General features: G+C 39.9%; 1 protein-coding gene across 1 annotated transcript in view; it reads left to right on the top strand.

Annotated features, from left to right (window-relative positions):
• mak (male germ cell-associated kinase) overlaps positions 1-13,737 on the top strand; it is a 220,107-nt gene that overhangs the window by 128,621 nt on the left and 77,749 nt on the right. Inside the window, exons 8-9 of the mRNA XM_043719022.2 lie at positions 2,214-2,381; positions 4,802-5,107. Coding sequence (XP_043574957.1) covers positions 2,214-2,381; positions 4,802-5,107 — 474 coding nt within the window. The remainder of the gene's footprint in view (positions 1-2,213; positions 2,382-4,801; positions 5,108-13,737) is intronic.

Raw genomic sequence — 13,737 nt, 5'->3', positions numbered from 1 at the left:
CCCTGTAGGCACAACACAACAAAGCTAAAATACTCAATGACCTGAAAATTGCCCAATGGTTTATAGCCAGATTTTTTGAATAACCGATACCAGATACAAAGAGGGTTTATAGCTTAAACGAAACAACTAACAATTTATTAATAATACAATAGCTTCAAAAGAGCAAGTTAAACACCAAAGTAATATAATTAATGTCTCAGATTTAAATCTGATCTCCCTTAATTCTTTAATTCCAGGACTTGTACCCTTGGTGGTAAGGTCCTGGGGAGTTCTGCTTAACAAAGAGACTTAGGAGTGTAAGTTCATAGTTCCTTGAAAGTGGAGTCACAGGTAGATAAGACAGTGAAAAAGGTGTTTGGTTTGTTAGCCTTTATTGGTGAGTCCACTGATTATAGGAGTTGGGGACCATGTAGCGAGTGTACAGGACATTGGTTAGGCCACTGTTAGAATACTGCATGCAATTCTCGTCTGCCTCCTATAGGAAAGATGTTGTGAAACTTGAAAGGGTTCAGAAAAAATTAACAAACATGTTGCCAGGCTTGGAGGTTGAGAGGAATTCTGTTAGAATTATACAGAGTCAGATCTGGAGAGAGGAGGTAGAGAAAAACTGGTCCTTTGGCGTTAGGATCAAGAACAAGAAGCCACAGATTTAACATAATTCACAAAAGAAGCAATGCCACTATTGAAGAAACATGTTCTTGCAGCAAAGGTTAAAAACATGGAATTACTACCCCTGAATGTAGTGGAGGTAGGTGTAATCAACAATAGGGAGAGACTGCATAGACTGGGGCTATTTTCCCTGGAACATCGGATGCTGAAGGGTGACTTTATAGAAGTTTATAAAATCATGAGGAGTGTGGATAAGGTAAATAGACAAGGTCTTTTTCCTGGAGTGGGGAGTCCAAAACTAGATGGCATACATTTAAGGTAAGAGGGGAAAAAAATTTAAAAGGAACTTTAGGGGCAATTCTTTCATGCAGTGGGTGGCGCATGTATGGAATGAGCTGCCAGAGGAAGTTATGGAGGCTGATGCAATTATAACATTTAAAAGGCATCTGGATGGATATATGAGTTGGAAGGGTTTAGAGGGATTTGGGCCAAGTGCTGGCAAATGGGACGAGATTAATATAGGATTTCTGATTGGCATGGACATATTAGACGAAAGAGTGTATTTCCATGCCTATGACTCTAAGCATGGAAACTATGTTAAATACTTATCAAACCTCAACAAGAGTATTGTATCCAGTTCTTTGTAGTACACTATATAATCCAGTTCTTTGTAGTACACTAAATACTCCAGTTCTTTGTAGTACACTATATAAGGATGTGAAAGCATTAGAAAAAATACACAAAAGATTCGCAAAAATGGTTCTAAGCATGACAAATTTCAGTTACCTAGATTAGAGAACATTGGGAATGGTTTTTTTTTGATGAAGAAAGGTTGAGAGGACTTCTGTTAGAATTATACAGTCAGGTCTGGAGAGAGTAGGTAGAGAAAAACTGGTTCTTTAATGTTAGGATCAAGAACAAGAAGCCACAGATTTAACTTAATTCACAAAAGAAGCAATGCTACTGTTGAAGAAACATGTTCTTCCAGCAAAGGTTGAAAACATGGAATTACTACCCCTGAATGTAGTGGAGGTAGGTGCAGTCAAAGCTTTAAGGCAGCAGTTGGATTATTATCTGAAAAGGAAGAATGTGCGGGCCAATAGCGAGAAGGCAGGTAAGAGGCACTAGGTGAAAAGCCCCTTCAGAGAGCGTCATAAATACTAGCCTAATTGGCTTCTTTCTGTGCTGTAACCATTCTGTGATTGTGTGAAATCTGTAAATTGTTTAATTCAATTGTCAAACATTTGCTAGGAAGAAGCCAGCAGCTAGAGCACAGAGTTTTCATTGAAACTGAAACAATAGTCTTCCTCAAATTTAAACAGAGTAAATGAAAGTAATGTATTTACTCCTTTGTGAAAACTGAACTACATTCAAACAATAGAAAAAGCAACCTACTATCATTGACAATTGGCAATACAGCATTGCCTAGTTTAAAACAATCATTGTGTTGAAATATTGAAATTACAATCAGTGTGGATTGTCTAATGATATGCCACAACTAATGGAATATAATTTAGACATAGTCACATTTATTGTCACAGTGACAATTTTGTATTATAATAGATTTACTTTATAACTATTACCTTTTGCTTTTTATCCTACAGAATGATTGGCCAGAAGGTTATCGGCTTTCACTTGCTATGAATTTCCGATTTCCACAGTGTGTACCCACACATCTGAAGACATTGATTCCCAATGCTAGTGATGAAGCAATACAACTAATGAAAGACATGCTTCATTGGGATCCGAAAAAAAGGCCAAATGCCAGTCAAGTAAGTCAACAGACAATGGAATATTTTATAATTCTGCATACCTAAACACAACTTGGAGAATTAGAGCTGCACATTTCTTAGGCATCCCACCAGAATCACACTATTTGGTTTCGCATATTTATCATTATGTTATTGAACCAATATACAAAGCTGTAATAAGGAAAATATTAAGATCAGTTAACATCTAAATTACATTCTTGAACAATTCTAATTGCAGAACTTGTACAAATCAATATCAAAACACCACTGGCTGTAAAAACATCCAATATTTGAAAGCTTTATGACATTTTCCCTTTGTCAAGTATTCTATAAATAAGTAGCAGACTGAAAGCATTATCATTCCAATTTCTGCTTTCTCACAGGATACAGTGAATCATTAAGAATACATTTAACAAGTAGTTCAAATGTTGCACCTCGAATTATTAGATTAGCAGTCATATGTAAGGTTGTATGGTTGTATATTTCAGAAATGGTTCATCATAGTACAGTCATGTGGATTACAATTAAAAGACAGTAAGAAAAGGCACTGATGTAAGAGCAATTAGTATGCTGATAATTGATAATCAGTTCATATATATTTGCTCAACGTTTGCAGGAAGGTGATCCCTGTATATCCTTTTTTAAGGCTGGTGCAGGGCAGCCAATTCGAAGTTTTAAGAAGTGTTCCAAAAATTCCTTCTTTACCCCCAAATGCATAGGCATCAAAATAGCTGCCAGGAGAAAGTGAGGACTGCAGATGCTGGAGATCAGAGTCGAGAGTGTGATGCTGGAAAAGCACAGCAAGTCAGGCAGCATCCGAAGAGCAGGAGAATAAATGTTTCAGGCAAAAGCCCATCATCAGGAATGAGGCCCATTCCTGGCCCAGTGGGGCCTCATTCCTGATGAAGATCTTTTGCCAAAAACATTGATTCTCCTCCTCCTCGGATGCTGCCTGACTAGCTGTGCTTTTCCAGCATCATACTTTTGAATCAAAATAGCTGCCACCAACCCATACCATCTCAGAATAAGATCCAACCCTTGTTCTGGAACTCTCTCCTTTTAGCAACAAAACTGCATTTTTGTTATTATTATTATTCCCTGACTTAGAAAACTGATCAAATTATTTATCACATTTTAAGTAAAAACAAGTTCCTCTTAATTAGTCGAGACATAGAATTTAAGAGCACAAATGTTGTGTTTGAACTATATAAAACATTGGTTATGCCAGAGGTAGAGTATTATGTGCAGTTCTGGAATCCAAATTATAGGAGTCATGTGAGGAGAAAGTGAGGTCTGCAGGTGCTGGAGATCAGAGCTGAAAATGTGTTGCTGGAGTGACAGTGCAGAGGAGAGTCACCATGATGTTGCATGGGCCAGGGTGTTTCAGTTAAGAAGAGAGATTATACAGATGGGGGCTGTTTTCCTTAGAGCAGATAAGATTCAGAGGGGTTATGATTGAGATGTATAAAATAGGTAGACAGGAAAAAATGTTTTGCTTTGTTGGAGATTTCAATGACCAGTTGCATAGCTTGAAGGCAGAAGGTTTAGACAAGATGTGGGGAAAAACCTTTTCATCCAGAGGTTGTATGAATCTGGAACACACTGCCTGTAAGGTAGATATTGAAACACTCACAACCTTTAAGAAGTGTTTAGATGTGCACTTACAAATACAAGGCAGACAAGGCTATGGATTAAGTGCTGGAAAATGGAATTAGAATAGTTAGATGATTGTTTGCGACCAGTGCAGTTGTGATGGGCCAAAGGGCCTTTATCTGTGTAGTCGATTTTTATGACTAACGTTTTATTTAAGTTTACTTCCTACTAATTCATGTTTCTGTTGTGTTGTGCTCTTTTCCTGACTTAGACAGAAGTAATATTCAAGATATAATGCTTACTTTAGTAATATAGAGTGTAGCAGCAGGTCAGGCAGTATCTGAAGAGCAGGAGAATCGATGTTTCGGGCATAAACCCTTCATCAGGCTTATGCCCGAAACGTCGATTCTCCTGTTCCCTGGATGCTGCCTGACCTGCTGCGCTTTTCCAGCAACACATTTTCAGCTCTGATCTCCAGCATCTGCAGACCTTATTTAGTAATAACCAATTTTACAAATGGGAAAACATAACTGATAATTTGTTTACTTTAATGCAGTCATTATTCATTCATTTAAAGATAGCAAATACTCACTAGCAGGTTTACTCCACAGAATGATGTTCTACAATCTCTGTGATGGCAGTCTTAGTCAATTAATGCAAGAGAACATAACTAATCCTTCTCTTGTAGTCATTCAAATGATAACTATGTTGTCACATTGGAGCATCATCAATTTCAAGTTAGATCGGGGCCAAAAGGCCCTCACCAACTTTATTTTTGTGATCTTTAGTTTGTTCTGTTACTAATGATTTTAAAATTAATTCTTAACCTTAACTTTGTACTTTTTTAGACACTACGATATCCATATTTCCAAGTCGGCCAATCTTTAGGTAATACAGTGCAATATGTGCAATGGCCAAAGTTACAGAACAAAATGGCTCAGCCAACAGAACTCAAGCAAGTAACTTTGCCAAAGTATGAATCTCTGCCTCAGTCTCCACAGTCTGTACTTTCTTCTCAATCTCAGCTAAACAGAACTCATCAACCATTTCAACAGGTGCAAATGCCGTTGCAGACTGTTAACCGAGAACCTCAAAAAGAGATGTTCAAATTCAAGCAAACCATTCTTCCCTCCATCATTAACAACACCTATCAGGTAATTTGAGAGCTCATTATCATCATGACTATTGTGGAAGATCGGATATGTTAATGAAAAATGCATTAGTCTTTTTACTGAAACTAGCCCAGAATGAATTGGGATTAGTTGAACTACCAGTAATAGAGAGCTGTTTCTGTAGTGACTTTTGGTCTAGAGTTATGGGCATAAGTCACTATTGTTCAATCATGGCTGTGGAAAGAAGGCTGAGCAGCAGACAAGATATCTATCTATTTTTGAGTAATTCATGTTTGTCACTGCAAGCAAAGTGATGTGAACACTGTTACCTCAAAGCTATGGTATCATGCAACCTAAAAGACCCTTTCATATGCTGCACACAAGCCGTCCCTTTTATGTGTATGCAAGAAAGTTAAAGAACCCCTGCAGTTAAACTAATCACCACAAAATTCAAAATATGTTAAGAGGTATATTGCCCTTTTGCATTTTTTCATAAGTTCTGTTGTTCAGTCCTGTTCCCACTGTTTCAGTATCATGTATTGGAAAAAGACAACAGTTCATTTTATAATGTTTTTTAATAATTCATTAGTATCTAACAACAAGGAAAGTGTGCATCCCTTCACTCATGTCACCTGTACTATTTTCTGAGTTGAATTTAGTATCTGTGTAATCTTGTTGTGTCACTTTTTATGAGACAGTTTGCATGTCTTATCCAGAGTGAATTACAAACAGAGTGAGGACTTTAAAAATGCAGGGTTTTTTTGTCTTTAGGACTTTAAAATGTGTATTTTAGTGACTGTAGGAATTGGGTGTGGAGGGGGAAGGAAATATGAAGCAATTCAAACAGTAACAGTAAAAACGTAGATAAGTAAGTAAACAACCTGTAATTATCTAGCTCTACATTGATAACATCGAATTTAATGAAGTAGAGAACATCTCTATAAAAGGAATCCCCATTGCTTTAAAGAAATATCTGATATATGTAAATAATAAGTAGCAATTAAGGGGTTTGTAAACTAAATCATATACTTATGAAACATAAAACCTAGCCCTTTAAATAAATTTATGGGACCAGCAATTTCTTTCGCAAGTGAAAATTTCGGGAAACATTTTATGATATGGATAAGGATGTATGTGGAAAGTCATGCTGTTCAAGTTTCAGAGTTCTATGTTTTATCTAATTAACCATCACTTCCAGGGGCTCGTGGTGATAAGTTATTATTGACCAGACCAAACCCCCTTAAAACATATCAAGCAGACAGCCTAGACCCTAACTTCTGTCGTATTTAGAGGCAAGTGAAAACGCTGCATTCCAGATTCAATTGGTCAAATGACTAGGCTTTACGCAAAACATAAATGATATAATCCCAACATTATGGAAACAGGACCTTCATCCCAACAAGTCCACACCAACCCTCCAAAGAGTAACTCACCCAGACCCATTGCCCTATTAATCTATATTTCCCGTGACTAATGCACCTAATCTACACATCCCTGAACACTATGATCAGTTTCCCATGGCCAAACTCCACAGTTAAAATACAGACAATAATAGAAGAATTGGTATTATTATAATTCTATAGAAATACTTAATAAAGTAATATTTAAGTACTACTCATCAACAGTTCCAATATAGCAGCATCCTGTAAACCGACCCTTGGCAAAGACAAATTCAGCAAAATAGATTTCCTTCACTTATGATCTCCTCCAGATCAGGAAAAAGGAAAACCAAGAGAACAAATCCAACAGCAGAGAGAGAGGATGAGAGAGAACTCAAGCTTTTTGCGGCAGTAGACAGAGAGAGAACTGTATCTAGGAGCTTCAACTCCAAAACACCCAACTCCAACAACTAAAGCAAAAACTAAAAGCTTGAGTCTCTGTATCAGTTTGACTGCACCCACCCACATTTCCTTTGTTTCATTTTTAAAAAGCCCCAAAACTATTTAGTCTGCTTTTCATGGAACAGATACCTTGGCACCAAGTTGACAACACCTCTCTTCAAGAGAACCAGAACCAGGACCGTGCCTTTAAGAACTATCCTTCTTAAAGGCACGTATCATCACATTTCTCCTCCTGCTCTTGCATGATTACCTCTACATTCTGTGAGGATCTATCATGTTTCTCATCTACGCTGCCCTTCAGCAATATCATCGAAGAACACAGCATTGGTTTTCACATTCACACTAACTGCACTCAGCTGTACCTTGACTTTCTTCCAACTCCTCCACTGTTGCTAAATTGTTGGAGTACTCTTCCAGCATTCAGTACTAGATTTCCACCAATTGGATATTTGCAAGAGTGAAATTATTGTTGTTCATCCCCACTCCAAACTCCATGGCCGAGGTACTAATCCTATCGTCTAAGATTCGTATTTTAAATGCTATAATTGTACCAGCCTGCAACATTTTGTCTGGCAGCTCATTCCATATACACACCACCCACTGCGTGAAAATGTTGCCCCTTAGGTTCTTTTTATATCTTTCTCCTCTCACCCTAAACCTGTGCCCTCTAGTTCTGGACTCCCCCATCCCAGGGAAAAGGCTTTCACTATTTATCCTATCCATGCCCTTCATGATTTTATAAAATTTTATGAGGTCTCCTCAGTCTCCGACGCTCCAGGGAAAACAGTCCCAGCCTATTCAGCTTCCAACTCTGGCAATATCCTTGTAAATCTTTTCTGACCCTTTCTGAACCCTTTCAAATTTCACAACATCCTTCCGATAGAGCCTAGAATTGTGCATAATATTTCAAAAGTGGCCTAACCAATGTCCTGTACAGCCGCAACATGACTTCCCAACTCCTATACTGAATGTTCTGACCAATAAAGGAAACAATATCAAACGCCTTCTTCACTATCCTATCTACCTGCGACTCTACTTTCAAGGAACTATAAATCTGAACTCCAAGGTCTCTATGTTCAGCAACAGTCCCCAGGACCTTACCAAATTCTGCTCTGATTTGCCTTTCCAAAATGCAGCACTCTATTTTTATCTAAATTAAACTTCATCTGCCATTTCTCAGCCCTTTTATCCATCTTATCAAGATCCCGTTGTACTCTAATGTACCCTTCTTCGCTGTTCACGACACCTCCAATTTTGGTGTCATCTGCAAACTTACTACCTATACTTCCTATCTTCACATCTGATTCATTTATATAAATGATGAAAAGTAGTGACCAAATTCATACAGCACAGAAGAGGCCCTTCAGCCCATCAGGTCTGCACCGACCTATCTACACTAATCCCCATTCCGACACCTGGTCCATAGTTTTAAATTTTGCTTTCCAAAAGTTGTGAGGTTTCCCATTTCTGCCAGCATTTGAGGCAGTGCATTCTAGTTTCTCACCACCCTCTAGGTGAAAAGACCTTTTTCCTCAAATTGCCTCTGAACCTCCTACCTTCCACCTTAAAACTAATCTTCCTTATTAATGACCCTTCAACTAAAGAGAATGGATGTTTACGATCCACCCTATCCGTGCCCCGCCTATAATCTTATACACCTTTATCAGGTCCCCCCTTAACCTTCTCTGTTTGAAAGAAAACAACCTGAATGACATGGTGACTCAGTGGTTAGCACTGCTGCCTCGCAACACCAGGGACCAAGGTTTGATTCCCACCTCGGGCGTCTATCTGGGTGGAGTTTGAACATTCTCCCCGTGTCTGCATGGGCTTCCCCTGGGGGCTCCGGTTTCCTCCCACTGTCCAAAGATGCGCAGATTAGGTGAATTAGAGTCATAGAGATGTACAGCATGGAAACAGACCCTTCGGTGCATGCCGACCAGATATCCCAACCCAATCTAGTCCCACCTGCCAGCACCCGGCCCATATCCCTCCAAACCCTTCCTATTCATATACCACCCAAATGCCTTTTAAATGTTACCAGCCTCCACCACTTCCTCTGGCAGATCATTCCATACACGTACCACCCTCTGTGTGAAAAAGTTGCCCCTTAGGTCTCTTTTATATTTTTCCCCTCTCACCCTAAACCTATGCCTTCTAGTTCTGGACTCCCTGACCCCAGGGAAAAGACTTTGTCTATTTACTCTATCCATGCCCCTCTTAATTTTGTAAACCTCTGTACGGTCACCCCTCAGCCTCCTTGGCCACACTAAATTGCACATGATGTTAGGTAGATTAGATTAGATTAGATTAGATTAGATTAGATTAGTCAGAGGGAAATGGGCCTGGGTGGGTTACTTTTTGGAGGGTCAGTGTGGGCTTGTTGGACTGAAGGGCCTGTTTCCACACTGTAGAGAATCTAATCTAAAAAAATTAATCCAGCCTCTCTAATAGCAACAGCCTGATGAATCCCTTCTGTGCCTCTTCCAATGCAATCACATTCTTTCTAAAATACAGTGACCAGATCGACACACAGTACTCCAGCTGTGGTCTAACTCCCTCCTCTTATAATCAGTTCCTCTGCCATTTCTTTGTTTCCCTCATTTTCCAGCAATCCAATGTCCACTCTTGCCTCTCTCTTAGCAATCATGTATGTAAAAAGTAACTGTTGCAATCTTTTATTTTACTAGTTAGTTCGCTCTTACTTCATGTTTTAGTTATCCTTTGCTAGTTTTAAAAAGCTTCCCAATCTTCTGGCTTCTCACTAATCTTCACTACATTGTGTAGGTCATTCTGCTATAATGCATATTTTGTTAATGCAAATTCACTGTAACGTGATTGACAAATTTGGGACACTGTTTCTAAAGCATGAACTTTTAAAGCCTGTTTTTGGTTATAACATGAATCCGGCTCCATTAGTTTAAATGGTGCTGTAATTACGCGATTTTCTTATAACATGGGGTTGCGCGAGAACAGAACAGTCGCATTATAATAGAACTAACATATGCTTTTTCTTTTGCTTTTATGCTTCTCCATGTCTACCATGATTGTCTTGACCTCCCCTTTCCTTCAAATCCTTCTTCTACCTTGGCATAAAGTTCTGTTATGCCTCCCAAGTTACACCCAGTAACCACTGCTATTGCTGCTCTACCATCTTATGGCGCAGTTTGAAATTGGCAAGTATGATGCGGTGGGCATCACAGAGGCGTGGCTGCAAGGGATTTAGGACTGGGAACTAAATATTCAAGGATATGTATCCTTTGAAAAGGCATGCAAGTGGGCAGGGGGTGTGGTTAAAATCAACGAGGTAAAAACAATGACTGGAGATGCTGGAAACCAGATTCTGGATTAGTGGTGCTGGAAGAGCACAGCATTTCAGGCAGCATCCAAGGAGCTTCGAAATCGACGTTTCGGGAAAAAGCCCTTCATCAGGAATAAAGGCAGTGAGCCTGGAGCGTGGAGAGATAAGCTAGAGGAGGGTGGGGGGGGGGGGAGAAAGTAGCATAGAGTACAATGGGTGAGTGGGGAGGAGATGAAGGTGATAGGTCAGGGAGGAGAGGGTGGAGTGGATAGGTGGAAAAGGAGATAGGCAGGTAGGACAAGTCCGGACATGTCATGGGGACAGTGCTGAGCTGGAAGTTTAGAACTAGGGTGAGGTGGGGGAAGGGGAAATGAGGAAACTGTTGAAGTCCACATTGATGCCCTGGGGTTGAAGTGTTCCGAGGGGCATTAAATTGATAGCAAGCAATGACGTAAAATGATGATATGGAATCTATGTGGGTAGAGTTGAGAAAATGCAAAGGTAAAAAAACCATAATGGGAGTGATGTACGGGCTTCCAGCTAGTTGTCTGGTTGTCGGGTACAAGGGTACAAGGGTACAAGGGTACAAGGAATATAAAAGGCGTGTAAGAAAGGCAAGGTTACAGTGATCATGGGGGATTTCAACACGCAGATGGACTGAGAAAATCAGGTTGGTAGTGGATTCAAGAAAAGAAATTTGTGGAATGTCTATGAGATGGCTTTTTGGAGCTGCTTGTGGTGGAGCCAATGAGTGAACAGGCAGTTCTGGATTTAATGATGTATAATGAGGCAGATTTGATAAGGGGGCCTAAGGTGAAGGAACCCTTCGGACGCAGTGACCATAACATAGAATTTATTCTGCAAAAATCAGATGTAATGGTATTACAGTTGAATAAAGGCAACTACAGAAGCATGAGGGAGGAACTGGCAAGAATTAATTGAGAGCAGAGCCTAGCAAGAAGGACAGTGGAACAATAATGGCAAGAGTAGTTCACGAGATACAGCAAAAATTCATCCCCAGGAAAAAGAAGCAAATGAAAGGGAAGATGAGGCAGCCATGTCTGACAAGGAAAATCAGGGACAGCATAACAGCAAAAGAGAAAGTATGTAGTGCGACAAAGGGCAGTGGGAAACCAGGGCATTAGGAAGCCTACAAAAACCAACAGGGGATAAGATTAAATATGAGGGAGAAGATTAAATATGAGGGTACGCGAGCTAGTAATATAAAAGAAGATGCAAGTTACCTTAAATATTTAAAGGGTAATAGAGAGGCAAAAGTGGATATTGGGCAACTGGAAAATGACACTGGTGAAGTAATAATGGGGAACAAAGAAATGGTGGAGGAACTGAACAAGTATTTCGTGTCAGCCTTCACGGTGGAAGGTTTGAGTAACATCACAAACATTCGAGAGAGTGTGGGGGCAGAGTTGAATATGTTGGCCATCACCAAGGAGAAGGTTCTAGAAAAACTGAAAGGTCTAAAGGTGGATAAAACACCTAGATCAGATGGACTGATATTTCAGAGTTCTGAAGCAAATAGCTGATGAGATAGTGGAGGGGTTAATGGTGATCTTTGAGAATCACTGGAGTCAGGGAGGGTCCCCAGAGAACTGAAAAATTGCTAATGTAGCCCTCCCCATTTAAGAAGGGAGTGAGGCAAAAAACTGGAAATTACAGGCCAATTAGCCTGACCTCGGTTGTTGGTACGATTTTGGAATCTATTGTGAAGGAAGAGATTTCTGAATAATTGGAAATGAGTGGTAAAATAAGGCAAAGTCTGCATGGTTTCATCAAGGAGAGGTCATGCCCGACAAATCTGTTAGAATTCTTTATGGAGATAACAAACAGATTAGACAAAGAAGAGCCAATGGATGTTCTGCACCTGGACTTCCAGAAGGCCTTTGACAAAGTGCTGGACAGAAGGCTACTGAGTAAGATAAGAGCCCATAGTTTTATTAGAGGCAAGGTACTAGCATGGATTGAAGTTTGGCTGTTTGACAGAAAGCAGAGAGTGGGGATAAAAGAGTCCTTCTATTTTCTAAATGGGGAGAACATTCAGAAATCTGAAGTGCAAAGAGAGTTGGGAGTCCGAAACTAGAATTCCCTTAAGGTTAATTTACAGGTTGAGTTGGTACGTTTTTATTTATTTCGAGGGAACTAGAATATAAAAGCAGGGATGTATTTCTGAGGCTTTGTAAGGCTCTAGTCAGACCACATTTAGAATATTGTGAGCAAGTTTGGGTCCCACACCTCAGGAAGGATGTACTAGCCATGGATCAGGTCCAGAGGAGATTCACGAGAATGGTCCCAGGAATGAAAGGCTTAACATATGAGGAATGTTTGAGGACTCTGGCTGTCTACCCGATGGAGTTTAGAAGGATGAGGGAGGCATCTAATTGAAACTTACAGAGTACTAAAAAGCCTGGACAGAGTGGACGTGGGGAAGAGACTAGGACCCAAGGGCACATCCTTAGTGTAAAGGAAGACCCTTTAGAATGGAGATGAGGAGAAACTGAGCGTGGTGAATCTATGGAATTCATTGCCTCAGAAAGCTGTGAAAATCAGATAATTGAGCCTTTTTAAGATAAAGGTAGATACTTTCTTGATTGTTGAGGGCATCAAAGGTGGCAGGGAGAAGTCGGGAAAATGGAGTTGATAAATTTATCAGCCATGATTGAATGGCGAAGCAAACTTTATGGGCCGAAAGGCCTAATTTCTGCCCCTATGTCTGATGGTCTTATGGCTAGGCTTCCCTTAAAATCAACTATGGTCAATTCCTCCTTTATGTCTTTGTGTTAGCTTCACTGAATTGTAATACCATTCCATCTGATTTCAGCTTCTCCCTCTCAAACTGCAGGGTGAGTTCTATCATATTGTTGTCAGTGCCCCCTTGGGACACTTCACTTTAACCTCGCTAATCAAGTCTGCCTCATTACATATCGTCCAAGCCAGAATTACCTGTTCCTGAGTGGGCTCCACCACGAGCTGCTCCAAAAAACCCTCTTATAGACATTCCACAAATTCATTTTTTGGGTTTCGCCACCAATCTGGTTTTCCCAGTCCACCTAATTATTGAAGTGCTCTATGATTATTGTAATAGTGCTTTACTAACATGTCTTTTCTCTCCCTGATTTATTTTCTTCCCTGCATCCTAACTATTGATAGGAGACCTTAATACAGCTCACATCAGTGTCATTTTTTCCTTTGCGGTTCCTCAACTCTACCCACACAGATTCTGTGCCTTCCAATTCTATATCACCTCTTGCTTTCGATTTAATTTAATTTCTTACTAACAAGCCAACCTTCCAACTCTGACCATCTGCCTCTCCTTTTGATAGGACGTGTATCCATAAGACCATAAGGCATAGGAGCAGAAACTAGGCCATTCTCCCACTTTCTCCCCATAATTCTTGATCCCCTTGATATCCAAGAACCAATCTATCTCAGTCTTAAATACACTCAATGCCCTGACCTTACAGCCTTCTGTGGCAATGAATTCCATAGATTCACCACTCTCTGGCTAAAGAAGTTTC

Source organism: Chiloscyllium plagiosum, unplaced genomic scaffold (assembly GCF_037043375.1).
Source record: "Chiloscyllium plagiosum isolate Xiang-an unplaced genomic scaffold, Cpla_swu_hap1 HiC_scaffold_34, whole genome shotgun sequence".
Classification (NCBI taxonomy): Eukaryota; Metazoa; Chordata; class Chondrichthyes; order Orectolobiformes; family Hemiscylliidae; genus Chiloscyllium; species Chiloscyllium plagiosum.
This window is presented reverse-complemented; position numbering and strand designations above follow the sequence as displayed.